General features: G+C 47.5%; 2 protein-coding genes across 3 annotated transcripts; both read right to left on the bottom strand.

Moving 5' to 3' along the window:
- Window positions 1-203: 203 nt before the first annotated feature.
- On the bottom strand, window positions 204-4675 carry Cdk3 (cyclin dependent kinase 3). Of its 2 annotated transcripts, none has more exons than XM_046449652.2 (7): window positions 4556-4675; window positions 4143-4220; window positions 3952-4072; window positions 3653-3823; window positions 3435-3561; window positions 2975-3165; window positions 204-914 (listed from the first exon to the last, which is right to left on the bottom strand). In XM_046449652.2, the coding sequence occupies exons 1-7, from the start codon at window positions 4669-4671 to the stop codon at window positions 792-794; spliced, it is 927 nt and encodes a 308-aa protein (XP_046305608.1). In that variant the 5' UTR covers window positions 4672-4675; the 3' UTR covers window positions 204-791. The 2 variants fall into 2 exon arrangements, with proteins under 2 accessions (XP_046305608.1, XP_046305607.1); XM_046449651.2 differs by having other exon boundaries at window positions 2975-3178; window positions 3460-3561.
- Window positions 4676-5327: 652 nt separating this feature from the next.
- Window positions 5328-23683, bottom strand: Ten1 (TEN1 subunit of CST complex). The gene is made up of 5 exons (XM_058581000.1): window positions 23486-23683; window positions 18424-18629; window positions 14352-14449; window positions 11860-12017; window positions 5328-5779 (listed from the first exon to the last, which is right to left on the bottom strand). Exons 3-5 carry the CDS (start codon window positions 14438-14440, stop codon window positions 5658-5660), a joined length of 369 nt encoding a protein of 122 aa, XP_058436983.1. The 5' UTR covers window positions 14441-14449; window positions 18424-18629; window positions 23486-23683; the 3' UTR covers window positions 5328-5657.
- Between the last annotated feature and the right edge of the window lie 40 nt (window positions 23684-23723).

The raw sequence follows: 23723 nt of genomic DNA, 5'->3' as shown, positions 1-23723 counted from the left end.
CTTTGCTTAGGTCCTTCCCTGGGTCAGGGCATGGACGTGCCCAGCTTGCTTGCCTGCTGGTCAACAGGATGTTCATGGAGTGGGGTGGCTCCTTGGATTCTGGGCAGGGGTGCAGTGGGAGACCATAGAAAGAGATTGCAGGAGAACACTCTCCCCTTGCCAGCAAGCCCAGGTGTCCCCAGAGCAGAACAGTGCCAGAAAACTTAGGAATGTGTCACATTTATTTCACATTTGTCAAATAAAAGAAAACCAACTTCAGTATCTTCAGTGGCATGACAGCTACTTAGAACAGCCACAAGTGTCCAGACCTCTTTGGGGGTCAGGAAACTGTCCCTCTCCCCTACTCACCCCTCCTGTTTAACTTGGGATTCCCAAATGGAACTTTAACTCCTCCTGCAAACACTTTAAATCCAAAAACACCAGCAGGGGGCTCCCTTTCATCCATTTGGGGTGGGGGGTTCTGGTTCTGCCGCTGCAGCTAGGTCAGGTGAAGGGCCTGGGGACCCCTGGAGCTCACTGCCTGCAGCTCCGGGCAGGCTTCCTGCGCTCCACTTGGCACTTGTTGTTCCAGTGCCAGGGGCACCATGCATGGAACATCTGCTCTTCTATTTTGAAAAGGACCGTCGAACCCAACAAACAACACAGACTTGCTAACCTGCTAGCAGGACTAACCCAAACTCAGCCCTCTGATGGCTGATCAAAATTCCTTAGAGCTTTACCCTCTCCCCAGGTTTGTTCTCTTGGGAGGTGGGTGGGAGGCAGACAGATTGAGGTGGTGGGCCTCAATGTTCTCAGCGGCAGAAACCCTCCGGCACACACTGGGAGGCCGGGGAGGGCTCGGGGGATGAGAAGTATGGGTGGGCAAGAGCGGCCTTGGCCGAGATCCTCCGGCTGGGGTCATACTGCAGGAGTTGCTGGGAGGAGAGAAGAGGCGTAAAGGGGTTGAGTCTGGGTGCGGCCAGACCGGGGAGAGAAATTCCCCTCCCAGGCCCCAGCTAGAGGGCCCAGGCCCAGAACCACATGAAGCCACTTGCCTCCTAGCTCTGGAGCCAGTTCTGGATACTCCCAGAATCTAGGGACAAAGGGTTAGTTCTGCTCCAGCCTTATGAGTCAACAGTCTCCTTCAGGCAACTGAATCCCAGTCATGCCCCTTCCTTGCTGAGAGTTCCAGGTCCCAGCCTGCTTCTGGCTGAGAACACTGGCGTGTCCCGTGTGTGGGTAAGCAGGCCCCAAACCTCAGGTTTGGGCATACTTGAGGTGGAGCAGGAATACAAAGAGCAGAAGGAGAGGGAAGGAGGAGGCAACAAGACAAGGGACCGTGGAGTCATGTGGAAGCCAGGGTGGAGGAAGCCAGTGCTGTCCTGGTTGGATAATATGCACAGACTTCTGGAGAGCTGGACACGCAGCCTGAAGATGAACTGCCTTCCTCTAGACTCCACCAGAGTAGACAGAAAAGCAGCTCGAGGCTGGGACCAGTGGTGTGTGCCTATAGCGGCTTTGGGGGCTGAGGCAGGATTCAAGTCCAAGGTTATTCTGGGCAACTTAGTAAGACTCTGTCTCAAAATAAATAAGAAAGGGCTGGGGATGTAACGTGGTGGTAGAATGTTGGCCTAGCATGTATGAGGCCCTGGTTTGACCCCAGCACCGAAAAACAACAACAAAAAAAGTGGCTCAGAGGCTTTGTGGTCAAGCAGGGATGGCTTTGGCTGAGGAGGCCTCTGGGCACTCTGGCCAGTCCAAGGGTCAAGGTGGTGCTATAAGAAGGATAAGCGAGGACAGTGGCAGGGTCCCAGGCAGCAGGGAACAGTCTGTTCCGAACAACCTGTGTGAGGGCACTGGGGGAATACCACGGCAGGAGGAGGGGTGGCCCCTACCTGAGGTAGCAGGCAACTGACATTAGCAGTGAGGTCCGCAGGGGGAGTGATCCAAAACGCCAGGCAGGGCTGGGATGTGGCTCAGTGTAGAGTGCTCGCCTAGCCTGAGCAGGCTCTGGGCTCAATCCCCAGGACCCCCAGAACAAAAAAACACACAAGCCAACTAGGGGAAGCAACAAGTGCTGTGGCCTAAGAAAAAAGCTCAACTAGAGGAGAGAAGGTTTAAACGGGAAGGTGAACCTTGGACTTATCACAAAGAGGCCTCTAGATGGGACAATCAATACGGCCTGGGACAAGCCAGGTGAGTACAAGGGCCAGGAAGGAGACCAGCCTGGACTCAGAAAGAGTGAGGGTTGCTGGGCACAGTAGCACACACTTAAAATCCGAGCTGAGGCAGGAGGACCGGAAGTTTGAGACAAGCCTAGGCAACTTCTCAAAAAAATGGAAAGAGGGCTAGGACTGTAGCTCAAGGGCTGAGCGCTTGCCTAGCATGTGTAAGATACTGGGTTTGATTGTCAGCACCACATAAAAATAAACAAAATAAAGGCATGCTGTCCATCTACAAAAAATTTTAAAAATTTAAAAAAAAATAGAAAGGGGGCTGGGGTTGTGGCTCAGTGGTAGAGTGCTTGCCTAGCATGCGTGAGGCCCTGGGTTCAATCCCCGGAACCACATAAAAATAAACAAATAAAATAAAGGTATTGTGTCCACCCACAACTAAAAATAAATAAATAAAATAGAAAGGACTGGGAATATAGCTCAATGGTAAAATGCCCCTGGGTTCAGTCCTCCATACTGCCACCACCTCACCCCAAAAAAGGAAGAATGAGGGTTATCCCAGCTACTTGGAAGGCTGGCAGGAGGACTACAAGTTTGAGGCCAGCCTCTTAGTGAGGCCCTGTCTCAAAAAAAGGGCTAGGAATACATTTCAGTGGCAGAGCGCTTGCCTAGCATGTATGCAAGGTCCTGGGTTCAATTCCCAGTAACACACACACACCCCATAAAAGAAGAGGGTTACATAAGAGGCTGGTTACCAAAAGGGACAGTCTGGTTGGAGAGATGCTGGGGCTAGGAGGCGTTTCTTGCCCACCAGGACCTACCATGAGCAGATCCTTGCCCTTGGGCTCCAGATTAGGCACAATTTCCTCCAACCCCTTCCTGGTCCACTTGGGGAAGCTGCCCTTATAGTCAGGCAGCTGGGTGACCCCTGGCCATGTGGCTTCACTGGGTGTCCCCAGGGTGCGAAAGATACGAAATAGTTGGTCAATTTCAGAGTCACCGGGAAACAGTGCTTTATGAGTCATCTGGAAAAGGGAAGAAGAGAAGGCGTGTGTTTGACAAAGTGTCACAATGAATCCAACGCCAGAGAAGTGGCCAGAACCAGGGAGCTACCTTTAGGAGGTCATTCCCAGGGCTGTGCTAACCGTTCCAGCCTTTTCTGAATAAAGCTGGGTTCCTGGTCCTGTAGCCAGTCCTAGCCACCCCTCAATCCACCTCTAACAGAGGTATCAGTGAGCCCCACCACCACCCCATAGGACACTGCCTATGCCTCCTTGGGACCAGGCTCATCTCTCTCTCTCTCTACCATCTCTGCAAAGATGCAACCAATGCTCCAGATATCCACAGCTGTGGAATAAAACTTGCTGCCCAAGAGGATCTCCGGGGCTCGATACCACAGTGTCACCACCTGTGGAGTCAAGAAAGAAATAGCATAATTCAGGGTGGCTGAGACCACAGGTGCCATCCTGTCGTTCCCTCCCCCTTGTCCCTCACTCTACCTCATGGGTGTAGGTGCGCAGGGGCACCCCGAAGGCTCGAGCCAGGCCAAAGTCGGCCAGCTTGAGGGCTCCAAACTCATTGATGAGCAGATTCTGGGGCTTCAGGTCTCTGTGGATGACCCGATGAGAGTGGCAGAAATTCACTCCCTGCAGTAGCTGGAAGAGGTAGCTCTGCAGAAAGGAGTAGGAGGAGCCCCTTGAGCCTAGGTGGCTGGTGCGGGGCCGGGGCGGGGTGTGTGTGTGTGTGTGTGTGTGTGTGTATGTGTGGCCGCCTTGCCCTTCTGTCTGTTCCTTGGCACCTTAACTAAGTGCAGGGGGAGCTCTGAGACTGGCATGGAGTCCATGTACTTCTTCAGGTCCTGGCTGAGGAACTCGAACACCAGGTACAGCTTCTTCTCGCTGTGCATCACATCCAGCAGCCTGGCAGGGAGATGGAAGTCAGGACGCCATCTTCTTGGTACCACCTTCCCTGGCTCCTTCCCCAGCTCACCTGACAATGTTGGGGTGCTTCAGTTCTTTGAGCAGGGAGATCTCCCTGATGGCAGTGCTGGGGACCCCCTCCGTTTCCCTGCCGGAAAGGAGGGCACAGCCAATGGGTAAGAGCAGGAGTCACTTCTAGCCAGAGGGATCCACTTCTGTGGTCCTCACTCCCATAAGGATGACCTGTCCTGAGATGGGCACCCTGAACACCTCAAGCTTCACACAGCAGTGCCAGGGCAAAGACTGACCAGGGGACAGGGAGTAGGGACGAGGACAAGGGCTGCACCATGGTGGCAGTATGACTGGACAACACCTGGAAAAGGGGTTGAGCCTGAACCCTTGAATTGAGGACATGGAAGGGGAGCTCCCAGGCGGTGGGTTGCTGGGGCACGGGGCAGGGGTTCCCATCATCCCAGCACTCACAAATCCAGCCTGATCTTCTTGAGTGCCACAAGCTGCCCAGTCTCCTTGTTCTTGGCCTTATAAACCACCCCATAGGTGCCCTCTCCAATCTTCTCTACCTTCTGGAACACATCCATGTCCGCAAAGCTGTCCAGGAAGAGAGACGATACCCCGGCATTCACACCCTGTGCACGGCACCCCCGCTGCCCGCCTCCCGCCTCCATGTAACACCCTGCCCAGCCCCAGCCTGTGTCCCTGCCCCCCCTGCACACTGCCCATTCTGCTTGGGAACCTGTCCTAGGGATGGCGCTGCCCCTCGCTGGGACGCTGCGCAGCCCCAGACCTTTTGCCCAGTGCCTGGCTACGGAATGCAGGAGGGCCCAAACTTCTTCTGCCTAAGCCCCTGTGTCAGCCCAGCCAAGCCCAGGTTCTGGGAGCACAAGACTGCCCAGAAGGGCTGCCAGGGATGAAGGACAGTGGGAGGCAGAGGTCACAGGTTAGGGAGGGCTTCTGAAGCCATAGTCCTACTCTAGGCCACATGGTCAAGGGCCAGGGCCTAGGCTGGGCCTGTTTGGCCATGTTTAGCCTCCTTTGAGGGCAGAACCTTGGCAGGGGCAATCCCTGTGAGTTCTGGGCCCCCCACCTGGCTCCTGGTCCCCCAAACCCTTCCCTCAGACACCCAGCCCAGAATTCACCAGAAGCCTGAGCGGCTGCAGCCTCACTACCAAGTGGGTTGCCTGCTCCACAGCTCCCCCTCCTGGTCCCTTCCAGCACAACACCACATGCACACACGGAGAGGTCATGCCCACTGGGCCTTTATTCAGGAGGATCTTCTGGAACCTTCTGTGACCCCACAGGAGGCATAGCCCCAGGGCCTTGGAGCTCCACTGTCTGGAGCCTCCTAGAGGGTAGGGGTGTCAGACCTTGACACCTGCTCCTAGGCTCTCATTTCTGGAACAATCCCAACATAGAGGAAGAGGCTGGATTGGCCACCCTGCCCCTCTACTCTCTGGCTCCAGTCAGACGCTGTCATTCAGGGAAGCGTCTACACTTCTGCAGTGGCTCTAGCAGCTCAAAGGTTTGGCCTCAGGAGTAGGTGAGGGGCTGCTGGCGTCCTCACTTCCTATTGGCTGCTGCCTCTCTCTTGCTGGTACAGCCGCTGCTCCAGGATGGCTTGTTCTAAGGAAGGCAGATTTATCCCTTCCACACAGGTCAGCAGCCGGGCCTTCACCACGTAACCGCCATCTGAAAGAAACACCAGGGCACTGGCAGTGACTAGGATACACCCAACCTATGCTTCTGGGGATTTCCACTTGCTGGGTCCTGAGTTTTGACAGCTAGAGGTGGAGGCAAGACAGATGGCATGTGCAACGCTGGCAATTTGTCCTCTTGGGCCTCGGAACTGTGGGCCCACATGCACACAGCACATGCCTGGAACTTAGCCAGCATCCTGAACGTTCCATATTTGGGGAGGTGGGTTCTGGAAGATGGACCCTCGACTTCCCACCTTTGCCACATAATTCCTTGGCCTCCTTTGTTCCCAAGTGCCCAGGGTCAAGGAGGGGTCCCATCACCATCCTAGCTCTCCATGTGTCCCAAGGAAAAGGCCTCCTTGGTACCTGGCAACTGGAGACCAGGCAAAGAGAAACTCATGTTTAGTAAATACAAGGGACTGAGTTCAAGGCAAGTTGGTCCTGAGAGGGGCAAGTCACCCAACCCAGAATGAGACTTGGAGCTACTAACACATGCAGTGGTGATCTGATACTTACTATCAATGTTCAGGTGACAGCACACAGGAAGGGCATTGGGGTTTACACTAACAGATGCCCATCTATTTTCAGGTGGACCAGTAGCTTACACCTGTAATCCCAGAGACTTGGGAGGCTAAGACAGAAGGATCCCAAGTTCAAGGCCAGCCTCAGCAATTTAGAGAGGGCCTCCGCATTTTAGTGAAATCATCTCAAAATAAAAAATAAAAAGGGTTGGGGATATACCTCAGCGGTAAAGTACCCCTGCATTCAACCCCTTAATACCAAAAAAAAAAAAAAAACAACACTTGTGTTCTCTCTGCTCTTTGGACACTTTAATAAATATGTTCAATGTTCCGGGACATTATCCTGTCTTCTTTTGATGCACAGAAACTCTCTGATTATTAGATAAAGACAAGCCTACTCTTCTTTCCAGTTCAGGCCACTTATCCACTTAACACTGCCTGGGGGAGAATTCAGTGTCCACTGTCTAAGAGGGGCTTGTGAGGTTGCCTGTGTCAGCTTCCATCACCCCAGCGCTGGGCTGCAGACACAGCACAGTCAAGGAAGGCATGGGTGCAGAGTTTGGGGATGTATCTCAGGGTAGAGCAATCACCTGAGGCCCTGGTTTCTATCCCCAGCATGCACATGCGCGCGCGCACACACACACCACACAGGAGTGGGTGCGTTACAAAATCTGGGTCTACTGATGGGTGTAGGTCGTTGATTCTCACCACGCAGGCCTCTTCAGTCTGGTATCTACCCTGATCAATCAAACAGTATTATTTTCCTATTTCCTCTGTTTTTTGTTTTGTTTTGTTTTGTTTTGTTTTTTTGGTGGAACTGGGGGTTGAACTCAGGGGCACTCTACCACTGGGCTACATCCCCAGCTCTTTTTATTTTGTTTATGTATTTATTTAAATTTTGGGGGCTGGGGATGTGGCTCAACCGGTAGCGCGCTCGCCTGGCATGCGTGCGGCCCGGGTTCGATCCTCAGCACCACATACAAACAAAGATATTGTGTCTGCCGAGAACTAAAATAAATATTTTTTTAAAATAAATAAATAAATAAATAAATTTTGGGTCAGGGTCTCACTAAGTTGCTGAGCCTGGTTTCAAGCTTGTGATCCTCCTGCCTCAGCCTCCAAAGTTGCTGAAATTACAGGTCAGTGTCTAGCCTGCCTAATCTTTACTAGACAATGAGAGCCTGGCCCTCTTAGGACACACACAGCCCATAAGGCAGCTGCAGGTGTTTAGGACAACCGGGCAGAACAAGAACAAAATCAGAGCACTTTAATTCACAGTTGGCATTGTTAAAATTTTCAAAATAAGGGCGAGGGGTATATTCAGTGGCAGAGTGCTTGACTGGTGTGCGTTCAGGCCCTGGATTCTATCTCATCACTGAAAAACAAAACTCAAAATAGGATCCTATATCAAATATTTTCATACTTCCTGTATGAAGATTTTCTTAGGAATCTGCCTAAATTTCACAGAATTTTCCATAGCGTATGCCTAGCAGCTATTTCCTCCTTGGGAAACCCAGACTTCTGTATCTATATTGCAAAATATGTTGCTTCTCCTATGAATGAGAAAAGGTATTAACTTGTGGGGGTGTAGGGGTCACACCTGTAATCCCAGCAACCCACGAGGCTAAGGCAAGAGGAGCCAGCCTCTGCAATTGAGTAAGACCCTGTCTCAAAATTAAGAAATAAAAAATGAGCTGTTTGCATAGCTCCGTGGTAAAGCACCTCTGGTTTCAATCCTCAATACCATTAAAAAAAAAAGCATTAACTAAGGAAGTGAGCTTTATGATAGTCACAGGGACAAACTGGGCAAAATGTTATCCATCTGCAAAAGCCCAGAGTAAACAGAATGAAAAGAAGGGTGCTTGCAGAAGCCTGTGATGTGGGAGAAGGGAAGAGCTCATGACTCACATAGCTGAAGAAATGGTCACTCAGGGGAATTTCTCCTTGCAAAGATAAAGAACTGAGAACAAAGAAGGTTGCAAAATACAGAAGGCAGTGGGCTGGGATGTGGGAGGGGGACAGGGAAATAGGTGTCACTGAGGAAGTGAATCTGAAGGGAAGGAAGGTGGCTAGGCTAGGAGATGCCTCTTTGTTTTAAGTTTGATGATCTTTGTCCCTGGGTTCAATCTCCAGTACCAAAAAAAAAAAAAAAAAGTTTAATGATCTTAACTGACTTTAGGGTAGGTCCCGGAGCCCAGCCCAATGGCGCCCTGGTAAGGAGGAACCCCTCTTCTGCTCAGCCTGGAGGGAAGGGGCTACGGAGGGGTGTGTATAATTTGAGGAGGGGGCTGCTGCTGTGGCCTCCATCAGCTGGGGTGTCAAAGGAGAGGTAACTGGAGAGATGGGAAGGGAGGGGTAGCTGGGGAGGAGGCGGACCAGGAGACCTGGAGGGACTTCCAGGCAGTGTGGAGGGGGCCCAGAGAGAGAATGGGTGCTGAAAGCAGGGCGCTCTCGTCCACGGGGGCCTTGATCTGCGCTCATCATCAGGGAGGGTGGGTGTCATCGGGCTGGAATGGCAGAAGGCAAGGGCTGAAACCTCTGCAGAAAAGTGGGGAGAAAGGCGGGAGCACACCCCAGAGTCCCGGGTCCATGGGTCCTGGCCGGCCAAAGAGCAAAGCTGTGGAAGGGAGTGAAGGGCAGGAAGGCACGGAGAGCAAAGTTTCGGTGGCAGAGGTGGAGCCACCCGCGAAGACCAGGTCCAAGGTGCAGGAGGGGGTGGGCGTGCCAGGCGGATCTGGAGCAGAGGTGAAGGGTGGCGCAACTGGCTGGCAGCAGGAGAGGGACAGGGGTGGTTCCACGGACCTGCCGAGCCTGCAGGATCTGGCCTCACCTCTGGGTTCTGTGGGGTGTGTGTCCTGGGAGCCTGAACAGGCCCCAGAGCAAGGGCTGTGGGCCTGGGGAAAAGCCAGGTTTCAGCAAAGGCAAGAGCATAATAAGTGGTCGGAAAAGGAAGGCTTCGGAGGGCACAATAGGAAGTTTCCCAGTGCAGGGAGGAGGGCCAAGGGAAGAACAAGAACAGTGGGATTCAAATAAGTAAGCACGTGTGGGGTCCAGGCTGAGAGCTCCCGGTGCACCTGGCTCAGAGGGACAGCTCCTAGAGCTTCATGGCGTCACTATGGCTGATGACATCTGTATGTTTCAGCATAGGTGGCAGAGAGGATTTTGAATATCCCACATCAAAGAAAGGTTAAACGCTTGAGGTGAGGAGTATGTCAACTACCCTGGTCTGACCATTACACATTGATACCTATACTGAAATGTGTCAGTGCACCTCATAAATTCATATAATTACCATGCGTCAATTAAAAATACTTAAAACAAAAACACGGGTGTGGTGGCACACACCTGTGATTCCAGCTTCTCTGGAGGCGGGAGGATCACAAGTTCAAGGCCAGACCCATCAAGTTAGCAAACCCTTGTCTAATTTAAAAAGTAAAAAGGGGGGCTGGGGATGTGGCTCAAGCGGTAGCGCGCTCGCCTGGCATGCATGCGGCCCGGGTTCGATCCTCAACACCACATGCAAACAAAGATGTTGTGTCCGCCGAAAAACTAAAAAACAAATATTAAAAAAAATTAAAAAAAAAAAAAAGTAAAAAGGACTAGGATGTAGCCCAGTGGTAAAGCACTCCTGGATTCAATCGCCAGTATTGAAAAAAACAATAATAATTAAAAACAAAATAAACCTGGATTTTGAGCACAGTGGCAATATAATCCCAATGACTCAGGAGGCTGAGGCACAAGTTTAAGGCCAGCCTGGGCAGTTTACCAAGACCCTGTCTCAAATAAAAAATAAAAAGGGCTGGGGTGTGGTGGTGTATGCCTATAATCCCAGCAGCTTGGGAGGCTGAGGCAGGAGGATGGCCAATTCAAAGCCAGCCTCAGCAACTTAAGCAAGGTCCTAAGCAACTCAGTGAGACCCCGCCTCTAAATAAAATATAAAAAAGGGCTGAGCATGTGGTTCAGTGGTTGAGTGCCCCTGGATTCAATGACCAGTGCTGCAATAAAATAAAAAACAAAGTAAAAATAAATTTTAAAAGAGGGCTGGGGGTGAAGCTCAGTGGGACAGAGTATACTTAGCATGTGGGAGGGCCTTGGTTTGATCCCCAGCAGTGCACGCAAATAATAATAAATAAATAAACATAGTTGGCTTTATTTGTTAAAGGTCCCACCCCATTTGACATCCACAAAAAATCCCAACTCTGCTCCAAACTCTGCCCGCCTCCTGGCCTACTGTCTCATCTTGTTTCAACCCCCACCTATATTTGCAATTGGGTTTTAGGTTTCCAGACATGGACCCCGGGGTCCAGAGAGCTCTCAGGATTAACAGCAGGGGTGGAGATCTTTTATGCAAAGCCTCTTTGTGCTCACCCCTGCTCCTCCCATAACTCTCCTCAATCAATTATGAGGGCAGGAACCCTGTGAGCTCAAAGGCTTAAGTCTAATAATGATTAACTTTTATTAAGTCAAATATAATTAAATTAAGTACCATTTGATTACTTTTTTCTCTGATGTATTTAATCCAGAGTTAAAACACTATTGTGACTTTCAGGAAGTATAAATCAAGAAAATATTTGTATCTTTTAAACTATAAGTTCTACTTGAGGAAACTGCACTGAAGAAAAAGTCAGAAAAGAGACAAAGATTAGTTGGTTGTGGTGACATAGGATACATCCTGTACTCTCAGTTACTCAGGAGGCTGAGGCAGGAGGATTGCCGAGTTCAAGGCCAGCCTGGAAATTTACCCAGATGCTGTCTCAAAGTAAAACGAAAAGGGCTGAGGATGTGGCTCAGTGGTCAAGTGCCCCTGGGTTCAATCCTCAGTACTACTACAGCAACAAAACCCTTAAAGATAGTGCAGGAGAATGTTATCTGCAGCATTCTTTCTTACTCTTTTTTCTTTTGTTCTCTCTGTTACACTGACGTCCTAGCCGATTATTACATCCCTATTATTTCCAAGCCTTGGTTTCTTGTTTATGAAATAGCAATAAGACTCAAATTAGGGGCTGGTGGGCAGAGTCAAAAAGACAGAATCCACCTCAAACTAGGCCTGGGCACGTTGTAGCCTTCAGAAATTTGTGGCTTCTCCTATAATCCCAGTGGTTCCAGAGGCTGAGGCAGGAGGATCACAAGTTTAAAGCCAGCCTCAACAACTTAGCGAGGCCCTAAGAAACTCAGTGAGACCCTGACTCTAATAAAATACAAAAAAGGGGCTGGGGATGTAGCTCAGTTGTTAAGCGCCCCTGGGTTTAATCCCTGGTACCAAAAAATAATAATAATAATAATAAATAATAATAATAATAATAGTGGCTTCTCTCTCCTCTTTCTCACTTCTCCACAGTCCCTCTCTTTGACTTGGCACCACATGGCAGGTCCACTCTGAGTCTCCTATTCTGTCTGTCTCCCAAGAGTCCTTGACTTTGTGGAATGATTTGGAAGGAATGCTGACCCTAATGAGGCACCCCATCACAAGCCTACCTCCTACTTCCTGACTCACCCCAAAGTGCCCCAACTCAGAACCCAGAGCAGAATGCAGTGTGAGGCGGAAGCTCACCGTCCTCTTGCTCGAGCTCCCCAAGGACCACGTACAAGGAGCCCACCTGGGCCTGGAACGGCTCCACCAACTTGGTACAGACAAGAACCTGGTGCTGATCAGATCCGTGCTGAGCCCTCAGGGTCACCCTGGACTGGGTCACGTCATAGAGGCACAACCTGGAGAAGGGAGGAAGCGAGATCATTTCTATCCATAGAGCCACCACAGAACTCAAAAGGTTTTAGGAGGCCAATAAACCTGGGGAAATCCACAGCCACCTTCAATGCACCCAAGAAAAAACTAGAAACAACAAGTGTTTCAGTCTACGTTATAGACCAGGGGATGACTTTCATTTAAGTTCCTTCCCCTTGTCTTAACTTTTCTTAATGGTATTTTGTAATTTAATCTTGTTGCTATCCAATGTAGTTGTTTTTTTTTTTTTTTCTTGTATGTTTTTCACTTTCTGTGTCTTAGCTGAGATTTCTGCTGATCACAAGGACATTGTGAAGATGTGTTCTTGATTATTTCTGGACATTTCATGATTTCAGCTTGTATTTCTGTGATACAGTGCAAATTATTATTCTTTTGTATGTTGTGAGGTAGGGATCAAATTGTTTTTCTGAGAAGTGAGTTGCTGGGCAATTTTATCACTATGCAATCAGCATAGGGCACACTCATACAAACCCAGGTGGCTGCCTACCACACTATTTTGAACAGATTATTGCTCCTGGGCTACAAACCTGTACCACATATTACTGTGTGGAACATGTAGGCAATTGTAACCCAAGAGTAAGTATTTGTGGACCTAAACATATCTAGACATAGAAAAGGTACAGTAAAAATATGAGGTGAGAGGCTGGGGTACTGGCTCAGTGGCAGAGCGCTTGCCTAGCATGCGTGAGGCCCTGGGTTCAATCCCCAGCACCACATAAAAATAAACAAATAAAATAAAGATATTATGTTCATCTGCAACTAAAAATATTTTTAAAAATATGAGGTAATCATAATTTTTTGGCTCCATTACTCCAATATAATCTTTTTTTTTTTTTTTTTTTTTGAATGTGTATGTGTGTATGTGGTTCTGGGGACTGAGCCCAGGGGTGCTTTACCATTGGGCTACATCCTTAATCCTTTTTTTGTTTTATTTTGTTTTTAGAATCAGGGTCTTGCTAAATTATTGTAGCTGGCCTTGGATTTCTGATCCTCCTGCCTCAGCCTCCCAAGTAGCTGGGATTACAGGCATGTGCCACTCACTATACCCAGCTCCATTTTAATCTTATGGGACCATTGTCATATAAAATCTCTTGTTGACCTGTATGTTATGCCATGCGTGATGGTATATTTAGATGAGGTAGATTTATACACGTGACATGAAAGCACGTCTAGCACATGCAGCTGTGTAAGTGCATAAACGGTACAATATAGAAACACCACAGAACCTCATCTAGGCTAAAATATGTCCTCAGATGTGTACACACATATCCCGGGATGGGCCCCATTGAATTGCATTTCCTGGGACCCACGTCCTCATGCAGTGCCCTGCCATGCTGAATAGGGCTGATCTGGGTAACCAGCGGATTCTGCAGGAATGAGGGAGAGTGACTTCTGACTCTGTCATAAATACATGGTGGCCTCCACCTTGCTTTGTCTCTTGGATCGCTCATTCTGGGAGAGACAGCTGTTAGAGAGAGCCTCACACAGCCCTACGGAGAAAGCCACATTGTCCTGGGCTGAGTGTTCCTGCCAGGAGCCAGCAATAATTTGCCAGCCAAGTGAATGAGTCACCTTGGAAGTGGATCCTCTAGTCCATCAAGGGACAAATGGCACCCATGGCCATTATCTGGGCTGCAATCTCATGAGAGACCTGAGCCAGACCCACCCAGTTAAGCCACCCTTGAATTTCTGACCCACACTAACTGTGAGATAATAAACATCTGTGGTTTTTTGGCGTGGGGGTTACTGGAGATTTAACCCAGGGGTGCTTTACCACCGAGCTACAACCACGAGCCTTTAATTTTTTTTTTTTTTTTTTAATTTTGAAACAGGATCTCATTAAGTTGTCTAGGGCCTTGCTAAATTGCTGAGGCTGGCCTTGAACTTGGGATCCTCCTGCTTCAGCCTCCCGAGCTGCTGGGATGACAGCATGCACCACTGTGCCCAGCTAAGGCACTATATTTGAGAGTGATTTATTATACAGAATATGCAACCAACAGAGTATACATGTACATACATATATTGGCCACCCAGATGTATGTATATACATACATATGAACATGAAAAAGTGTAGAAAGATGATCACAAAATGTTAGCAGTAGTTATCTGGACAATGGGATTGTAAGTGATTTTGCTTTCTTTACTGGACTCCCTATATTTTTACAACGAATACATATTCATTTTTAGCATTTTTCATAATTAGACAAAACTATATAAAACTACTCTAATTGCTTTATTTTTCAGGGGGGAACCATTTAAACATTCCCCCTCCCACCATGTGACAAGACCACCTTTCTCACCTGCCAAATGTTCTCAGGGTGCCCCCATCAGGAACCTGGCCAGCACTGACCTCCCAGGGGAAGTAATAGATCCCAGGTTTGGGCAGCATTGTTGGTTCCTGAAACCAAATAGGATGGATTTTTGAAGTTTCCTGATAAACCAAGCAAAACACAAAACAGATCCAGAGATGCACAAGACCGACAATAACACCTGGAAGACTAGTTCTAGTCGGGAGAGAGATACAATTGAAAACAGTTTTGAGCTCGGCATGGTGGTGCACACCAGTAATCCCAGCAACTTGAGAGGAGGAGCAGGAGGACCACAAGTTCAAAGTCAGCATCAGCAACTTAGCAAGACCCTGTTTCAAAATAAAAAAGGCTGGGGAAGCTAGGCGTGGTGGCGCACATCCGTAATCCCAGTGGCTCTGGAGGTTGAGGCAGGAGGATTGCAAGTTCAAAGCCAGCCTCAGCAAAAGCAAGGCACTGAACAACTCTGTGAGACCCTGACTCTAAATAAAATACAAGATAGGGCTGGGGATGTGGCTCAGTGGTTGATTGGTGCTGAGTTCAATCCCCGTGTATCCCCCAAAATAAATAAATATCAATTTCATTAAAAGGGAGGGGGCTGGGGATGTGGTTCAGTGATTAAGCACCCCTGGATTCATTCCCTGTCACTAAAAACAAAAATTCTTTTGATAGGTTATTAATGCACATAAAACACACACCCACCCACAGACCATATGGAGAAGTACTGCTTCTTACTCCAATCTCAATGCAACCCATTCCCAGCAATACCCAAAAGCATGGGTCTGTAAAGGAACAGACAGCACTTCCAGCTTCACGGGCTAGACGATGTCTGTTGTAGCTATAACAATTTTCCTTATACTAGGTTTCCTCTCAAATATTCAAGAACGGGCTGGGCCTGGTGGCACATGCCTGTAATCCCAGCAACTTGGGAGGCTGAGGCAGGAGGATCGAAAGTCCAAGGCCAGCTTCAGCAATTTAGCAAGATCTTGTCTCAAAATTAAAAAAAAAAAAAAAAAATAGAGAGCTGGGGATGGGCTCAGTGATAGAGCGCCCCTGGGTTCAATCCCCAGTACCATAAAATAAAATGTTAGAGAACTAGGGATTCAGGGATAATTAATTGTTCAATGACAAAAGAGTCCTGAAAGCAAGAGGTTTCAACTGTTCCTTGTCAGGACAAGCACATAGAGATGGAAATGAAGATAGATGATAATGAAATAACCCTAAAAGCCCCGTAGAAAACAGATGACACAGCCTCAGTCCAGAAGTTAAATATAACCTAGAATCTTGCACAGTTGGTATTGTTACAAGGAGGTCATTGGGCAGTGCTGCAAGTCAATGTGCAACGGACATTTTGAGAAGCTGCCAAGAGCAGGCTTGGTTTGTACAGATCAGGAGCGACGGGCTGAGTCTCAGCTGGCCCCATCCCCTTAAATGTGCATGTCGTGAATTGCCGTGGCCAGTGAGCGGAACTGTCGGTCACTAGACATGAAACAGCCCCCTAATCACCTCTGGCATGACCAAGAAGCAAAAATCGAAAGAAAACAAAAAAATAACCAAGGAGAGAAAAAAACAGAGTAGTGGTCCGTTAGGGGTCATGGGGGACAATCCCCTTCAGTCCAGCAAAAAGATGACACATGGTGGCTGTGGTGGCACATACCTATAATTCCATCCACTTGGGAGAACAGGCGGGAGAGTCTTAGCCTGGCAGCTTACTGAGAGCCTGGATCAAAAGAAAAACTAAAAAATAAAATAAAATTTAAAAAGGGCTGGGTATATAGCTCAGTGATAGAGACCCTCTGGGTTCAGTCCCCAGTCCTGGGGGAAAAAAAAAAGTGGAATAGGTTATAGCTCAGGGGTAAAATCTCCTGGGTTCAAACCCCAGTACTGTTAAATTTTTTTTTTTTTTTGTAGATAGACATAATATCTTTATTTTATTTATTTATTTTTATGTTGTGCTGAAGTTTGAACCCAAGGCGTCACACATGCTCTATCACTGAGCCCCAGCCCCAGCACACACAGAGTTTGATTTAGGAAAGTAGATACATATTCAAAGAATTGGGGCAATCTTGAGAGACACCTTTGGGATAAAGTATAAAGAATACACATTCAAGGGAGAATGTGGACTATCTGCAGAAGGAGAGAGTGCCCTGTGTCTGCATTTATTTGTTTGTTTGTTTATATTTTTGGCACTGGGATCTTTTTTTGTTTTCTTTTCTTTTCTGTTTTGGAACTGGGGATCAAATCTAGGGCTTCGAGTATGCGAGGCAAGCACTTTGACATCCCAGCCCTGTTTTTGGTACTGGGATTGATCCCAGGTGCTTTACCACTGAGTTACATCCCCAGTCTTTCTTGATTTTTTTAAAAAAATATTAATTCTTTTAGTTTTAGGTGGACACTATATTTTATTTTTATGTGGTGCTGAGGATCGAACCCAGTGCCGCATGCGTGCTAGGCAAGCACTCTACCATTGAGCCACAACCCAGACCCCTTAATTTTTATTTCGAGACAGGGTCTCACTAAGTTGCCCAGCCTGGCCTCAAACCTATAATCCCCGTACCTCAGCCTCCCAAGTAGCTGGGATTATACATGTGCACCATCATGCCCAGCTTTTAAAAATTTTGTAATGGGCTGGGGTTGTGGCTCAGAAGTAGAGCGCTCTCCTAGAATGCATGAGATTCTGCGTTTGATCCTCAGCACCATATAAAAATAAAATAAAGACACTGTGTCTATTTATAACTAAAAAATAAATATTAAAAAAATTTGTAATCACTACAGTAAAGACAGATTTGGGACAAATTGTCAATAGATGCTAAAAATACTACAAAAGTCTGATAAGAAATAGGTCTCGATATGTCTCCCTGCAGACTCCTTATTAATTACAAAGGGAAAAGGGATGCACTTCACAGTGGAGAACCTTAGCAAATACAGCTGTTATGGACCTCCTGATAAATACTGAGAAGGCATGGCACTTCTGTTGTATTCCTGCCTATGTGTCACCTGACTGTAAGGAATAACAGCCATGACTGAATTGAGGACACTGTGGGAAACAAGCTTATTGTAATTCTGAAGCGCAACAGTCACAGCAGACAGAGCGCTCAGGTAAGAGATGACAACAACATGACGACCATTGTGGACTGCACTGTGTCCTCCCAAAAAGACCCAGTGGAGAACTCTCAGGACCTCCGAATGTGCCCTTCATGTGAGACAGGTCTTTGCTGAGGTCCTCAGGATGGTCCTAACCCAACATGAGTGGTGTCATAAAAAAGGGAAAATCTGGATATAGAAACAGACACAATTTAAGGAGAAGGTCAATTGAAAATCAAGGCAGAGAGGGTGATGCGAATACAGGCCAAGGGATGCCAAGGATTGCCCACAAATCACCAGACACTGGGGCTGAGGATGTAGCGCAGTTGTAAAGTGATTGCCTGGCCTGCCTTAGGCCCTGGGTTCAAATCCTAGCCCCCCACACATACACACACACACACACACACACAAAATCACATCATTGGAAGCCTTTTAAAGGTGAGGCCTGGAACAGATTCTCCCTCACAGCCTCAGGGGAACCCACTCTGGACAGCTGGATTCCAGACTCCTGGCCTCTAGAACTGAGACAGTGACTTCTGCTGTTTAATCCCCCCAGTCTGTAGCACTTTGTTACAATATCCCTAGGAAATGAAGACCACTGAATATCATTTATGATGCTGCATTGGACCTTAGGCTGGAGAAAAAAAATCGTGGTAAAGATCATTACTGGACAATTGTAAAACCATTTCTAAGATTGCAGATTAGGTAACAGTATTGTATTAATGTTAAATTATCTTGGCAACTGTTCTGTGGGTGACCTTGCCCTTAGGAAATAAACATGGGTTCTTACAAGTAAGGATCAGGATTTCCATCTTGTTTTCTCAGATGGTTCAGAAAACAAAAAGCAAGTCAACAAGAGGTGACCTAGCAGCTGTGGCAAAAAGTTAACTAGTAGATCTGGGTGAAAGGTATGTTGATTAACTTTATTCTCCAATTCTCGTATAAGTTCAAAAATATTTCGCAATAAAAAGACAAAGCTCACCAGGATCCAGCTCTCCAACGAAGCTACTCTACTAAATGCTGTGTAACTGTCATCGTTACATCCAGAGTGGCGAAGGGCAAAACTAGTACAGTGTGAAGATGTCAACCGGCTTTATTTTCCATTCTAGAACCAGGCAATGCTGCATTCCATGGCACAGAATAAGTGTTCCAAGGGGCTGGGCAGCAGAGGTGGGCAGTAGAGGTGGGCTGCAGAGAGAGAGAAGCAGAGAAGGGCTGGCAAAAGAGACGAAGAGCAGAAAGGACTGGTCATTCCAAAGTCGCCTTCCTCCTAAGGCAGGGACAGGGAGACAGAACAAAATAGCTGACAGGTCAACTTCAAGGTTATTTTTTTGTAAGGATTAAATGATTAAGGGACCTAAGGATTAAGGCAGAGGGAATCTCAGTGTCATGCTATTGGCCTGTTTCGGAAATTTGGCTGTTGACTTTATTCTCCTGATTTCAGATGGTCAAGTAACATGGGTGACCCTATCTTAATATTTGGTCTGGCCTGCTGGGTCCCAGTGCAAGAGTCAGAATTGTGGCCTCCTGTAATTTTTATTTAACAAGAACAATTGGCTTTCTAGAATATTAGGACTGGAAGTCTTTTGTTGAGCACCTTCTGTAGGATGGGGGCCTTTGCACTCACTCATTTTCTTTTTGTTTTAATTTTGATGTTGTTTTCTTTGTTTTATTTTATTGTACACTGACCATTTATTTTCTTCCTTCTTCTTCATTTTTTTTTTCCTTTGCAATACCAGGATTGAACCCAGGGGTGCTCTGCCACTGAACTACATCTTTGCACCTTTTTGTTTTGAGGCAGGGTCTTGCAGAGTTGCCCATTCTGGCCTCAAATCTGTGATCCTCCTGCCTTAGCCTCCCAAGTCACTGGGATCACACTGACCCGTTTTCTTAACATGAACAGTCATGGATCACCAGACATCTGGGGAAAATTGCAATGTGAAAGAAAAACACTGATGAAATGAATAGCAAAACTGATCTAGGAGGAAACCCAAACAGCACAGGGAATAGAAAAAAAAATCATTTTTAAATTTTTTTGTGGTACTGGGGATTGAACCCAGAGGTATTCTACCACAGGGCTACATCCCTGGTCTTTTATTTTTCAGTTTAAGACAGGGTCTCATTAAGTTGTAGAGGCCAGCTTCAAACTGAGGCTCCCCTGGAGTCTCAGGAGTATGCCTCCAGAGCCACAGGGATCATAAGTACCACCTCCAAGTTTGTCCCTCACAGTCCCTGAAATTGTCACCTATCCCTCACAGTCCCTGAAAAATGTCACCACACTCCATCGGCTTAAACTTAGGATCATTCTAGATGCGTCCTTTCCTCTCAAGGCCTCATCCAATCCCCACCCTGTCAGCTCTATCCAAGCTGGAGGGTGAGGGTCTCCCTGTCTCCATGGTCATCACCCCGTCCACCCCTTTACCAGGCCTCTAACTGGCCTCTTTCTACTTTTTCCTGCTACAGTTCATTCTCTTCACGGCAACCACGCGATGTTTTCAACGGGGAAAAAATGCTGCAGGGAGTATTTTTGGCCAAGACCTCAAGTCTGAGTCTAGCAGAGCCTCCAGATGTTAACCAACAAAGTACAGAAAGCTCAAAAACAGAGGAATATGTCAAAGATGCCACAGAGAAGGGAAAAATACGGATTGTGGGAAATTCCACAGGAAAAAAGATCCAGTTTCTTAAATAGAAACAAATTGAAGGGAAAAAAACATACAGGAGAAAATCATATATTGTCAAGATTTATACCCACCCACGGCAACTTGTGGACCTTGTGTGGACCCAGATTTGAACAAAGCAACCGTCTTTTGATGGAGGAAACTTGATTATATTTCGGGTCTGTGACATTAAGGAACTTGAGTTAAGATTTCCAAATGTGGGCTGGGGATGTGGCTCAAGCGGTAGCGCGCTCGCCTAGCATGCATGTGGCCGGGGTTCGATCCTCAGCACCACATACAAAGATGTTGTGTCCGCCGAAAACTAAAAATAAACATACTAAATCTATTCATGGACAACATGTAGAACTTGCTTAAAATTAATGTGGTAGCAACTGGTTGGAGGTGTAGTTGATCGCGGTGGAACCCGGGTACAGAAGTACATATGGAGTTCTCTATAGGACTCCCCCTACCTCTGTACCAGTTTTCAAATATCAATCAGACCACATGACTCCTTGTTGAAAATCTATGAAAGGTGCCCGATGACAACCACTAGAATTGAGAGCCTTTACTTGGCTGTAATAGCATGTGGGGTCCACTCCTGCCCCACCTTTCTGCCCTTCCCCTTCCTCGGCTCACATCTCAGGACCTGGACCTGCACATTCCCTTGGTTGGTTTCCTTTCTTTCAGGTCCCAGTTCAAATGCCTCTTCCTCTGTGAGGCCTTCCTGGTCCACCCATCTAAACTAGTATTCTCCCCATACCCAATTCTATCCATAACCTGATTCATTTTCATTATTTTGTTTACTAAACAATCAGATGTCAGATGGCACGGTCTTTTTATTTGTTTAAAGCCTGGATCTAGACTGCAGAGGAGAATTTGAAAGCCTTATTCCCTGCTGTGTCCCCTGGGTCTGGGACATTATTAAATATTCATGGAATGGGTGAAGAGATTCATCAAGAGAAAAGCGAAAACCAAAACCACCTGTCTCCACACACAGTCTGGACACTGAGAACCAAAGCTACACTACAGGACTCTGCCAGAACTCTATATTCCTTGGCATTTCTTTACTTTTCTGAACTGTCTACCCAGCAAATGGCTGGAGCTCAACAGCCATTCTGTGCACTGAGATTCATTCAATTTCCTTGACTTGCTGTTTCCAATCATTTTAGACTATGGTTATTTTTTTTTTTTTGGATCAGAGATTGAACTCAGGGGTACTCAACTACTGAGCCATATCCCCAGCTTTGTTTTGTATTTTATTTAGAGGCAGGATCTCACTAAGTTGCTTAGCACCTCACTTTTGCTAAGGCTGGCTTTGAACTTGCAATCCTCCTGCCTCAGCCTCCTGAGCCACTGGGATTACAGGTGTGCACCACTTTCCCCAGCTTAGACTATGGTTCTTGCCTACTCATAATCAAGACCCAAAATTGAAATTCTCAATAAATTTTGACCTTACCATCCCCTCTGAGACACTGCCAAAGTCTTGCCAGATAGTGATTCCCTTTTACCCAGTAAGCAATAAACTCAGCTTTATCTTATCAACAGCTTGTTTTAGTTATATTTGTAGTGCCAGCTTTTTCTTTTCTTTTTTTATTTTTTTGTACTGGGGATTGATCCCATGGATACTCTACCACTGAGCTACAGCCCCAGCCCCCTTTTTTTGTTTTTTATTTTGAGACAGGGTCTCACGAAGCTACTCGGGGGGTTCAGTAAAATGGCTGAGGTTGGCCTCTAAGCTGTGATCTTCCTGCTTCAGCCTTCCGAGTTGCCACCATAACCAGTAACAGAGTACCAACTTTTGGCAGGAGTAATAAAATCCGCAGTAACTTGGCGAAATAATGTTTAGTGGAGAAAGAGGTGCATTACACCCGTTAACCTCAGTTAACAGTGCCTTGCCCAGGTATACTGGGCCCGGAGAAAAAGAAACCATCAGCAACAATTATCTTATCTTCATTCAGCATTTTGATATTTTGTTCATGGTGGGGGTTTTCTTCATTTTGATTGTGGGGCTGGGAATATAGCTGGGAATATATGGTAGAGCACTTGCTTAGTATGCTGGAGGCCCTGGGTTCCATATTGCCGGCAAACACATAAACAAACTGCATTAAAATATTATTCATCTTTAGTATTGGCTCTAGAGCCTCCTTATAATTTGTATCCAAGGTGAATGCCAGTACTGTACTGCAAAAACTTAAGTATGTCGAAATTTACAAAAACAAATTAGGGAGAGGTAAAGGATTTGTGTAGTGTGCTACATCTTATCATGGCACGACCTCAAAAGGTAACTAAAATAAATGCAGAAATAATTTTTTTTTGGTTGGGGTACCAGGGATTGAACTCAGAGGCACTTGACCACTGACCCACATCCCCAGCCCTATTTTGTATTTTACTTGAAGACAGGGTCTCACTGAGTTGCTTAGTGCTTCACTAAGTTGCTGGGGTTGGCTTTGAACTTGCAATCCTCCTGCCTCAGCCTCCCAAGCTGCGCCTGGCCAGAAATAATTTAAGTATTTAATTTAGCAATCTTTTGAGCAATATTAACTAAAAGTGAAAAGTGGTTGCTTCTGAGGATGGGGAAGTCTTGCTTTTTATTATGAATCCTATGATTTTTTGCGCGCGCGGGGGGGGGGGGGGGCGGTTTGCGGGGTATTGAACCCAGGGCTTTGTGCATTCAAGGCAAGCACTCTACCAACTGAGCTATATCCCCAGCCTGAATCCTGTGATTTTTAGGCACATGTGCAGTTACCACTTTTTGACGATGATAACACAAATAAAAAAGTCTGGATGCCAAGATCTCTAAGAACCGCCCTTCAGTTTAGGGAAACAACAACAAAAACTCTGGCCTGACGGGTGATGCAGACATGTAATCCCAGAGACTGGGGAGGCTGAGGCAGGAGGGTCACAAGTACAAGACCAGCCTCTGAAAGACCCGGTCTCAAAATAAATAAAGGCTGGGGATGTAGCTCAGTTGTAAGAGCGCTCCTGGGTTCACTCTCCAGTGCGACACAGGCGCACACATACACGTAAAATCTATCCTCAAAGGCAGGTCTCAAGAGAAGCATGCCTATCTCATAGGGAACCTCTGTAAATCTGCACCCAGACCTCTACAGCCCACGCTGGCCCAAGCACACCTTTATTTTAATAGAACTTTGTCCCCAATCCTTTTTCTCCAGTCTGGGAAGATTCTGGGAAAACCTAGGTCTTCCCCCTACAATTACGCAAAGACCTCCCACACTCTCTCCGCCCATAGGCCCCTGAGTCCCATCCTTCCACTGTTTCCGGGGACGGTTTAGCAAAAGGATCCGGAAGTGCGGGGCAGACGAGTGCCAGAGCGCAGGCGCAGACCTCTGTCGTGTTGTCCCGCCCTCTCCCAAATCCCCAGCCAACCTGTTCACGGTGTCCCCGGGCCTCAGGTCCCTATTTCCGCTCCGCGCGATCACGAGACGCGAGAGAGGCGCGATACCGAAAGCACCTGGCTCCCCCTTCACGCCCCGGGCAATCTGCTGACCTTCCACCTGGGTCCTCTTGGCCAGGGGTCGGGAGCAGGGGATTCGTCCGCTTTGCGGGCGGTCCCGGCGCGGGTGCCCGGGGTCACGCGCAGAGGGCGGTGAGGAAGAAGGGGCGG

Source organism: Marmota monax, unplaced genomic scaffold (assembly GCF_021218885.2).
Source record: "Marmota monax isolate L192 unplaced genomic scaffold, Marmota_monax_Labrador192_F-V1.1 WCK01_AAM20220418_F8-fsc00292, whole genome shotgun sequence".
NCBI classification, from domain to species: domain Eukaryota; kingdom Metazoa; phylum Chordata; class Mammalia; order Rodentia; family Sciuridae; genus Marmota; species Marmota monax.
The sequence above is the reverse complement of the archived record's forward strand: the minus strand, read 5'-3'. Positions and strand labels throughout refer to the sequence as shown.

Coding starts and splice junctions, on each gene's coding strand:
- Cdk3 (XM_046449652.2), bottom strand. CDS start 4,671: ATGGATGTGTTCCAGAAGGTAGAGAAGATTGGAGAGGGCACCTATGGG. Junction 3,562..3,652: donor TGCGCACCTACACCCATGAG/GTAGAGTGAGGG, acceptor TTGACTCCACAG/GTGGTGACACTGTGGTATCG. Junction 915..2,974: donor AGGGCAAGGATCTGCTCATG/GTAGGTCCTGGT, acceptor CTCTCCTCCCAG/CAACTCCTGCAGTATGACCC.
- Ten1 (XM_058581000.1), bottom strand. CDS start 14,440: ATGCTGCCCAAACCTGGGATCTATTACTTCCCCTGGGAGGTCAGTGCT. Junction 12,018..14,351: donor ACCCTGAGAACATTTGGCAG/GTGAGAAAGGTG, acceptor TCCCTTCTCCAG/GTTGTGCCTCTATGACGTGA. Junction 5,780..11,859: donor GGAGCTCGAGCAAGAGGACG/GTGAGCTTCCGC, acceptor TGTTTCTTTCAG/ATGGCGGTTACGTGGTGAAG.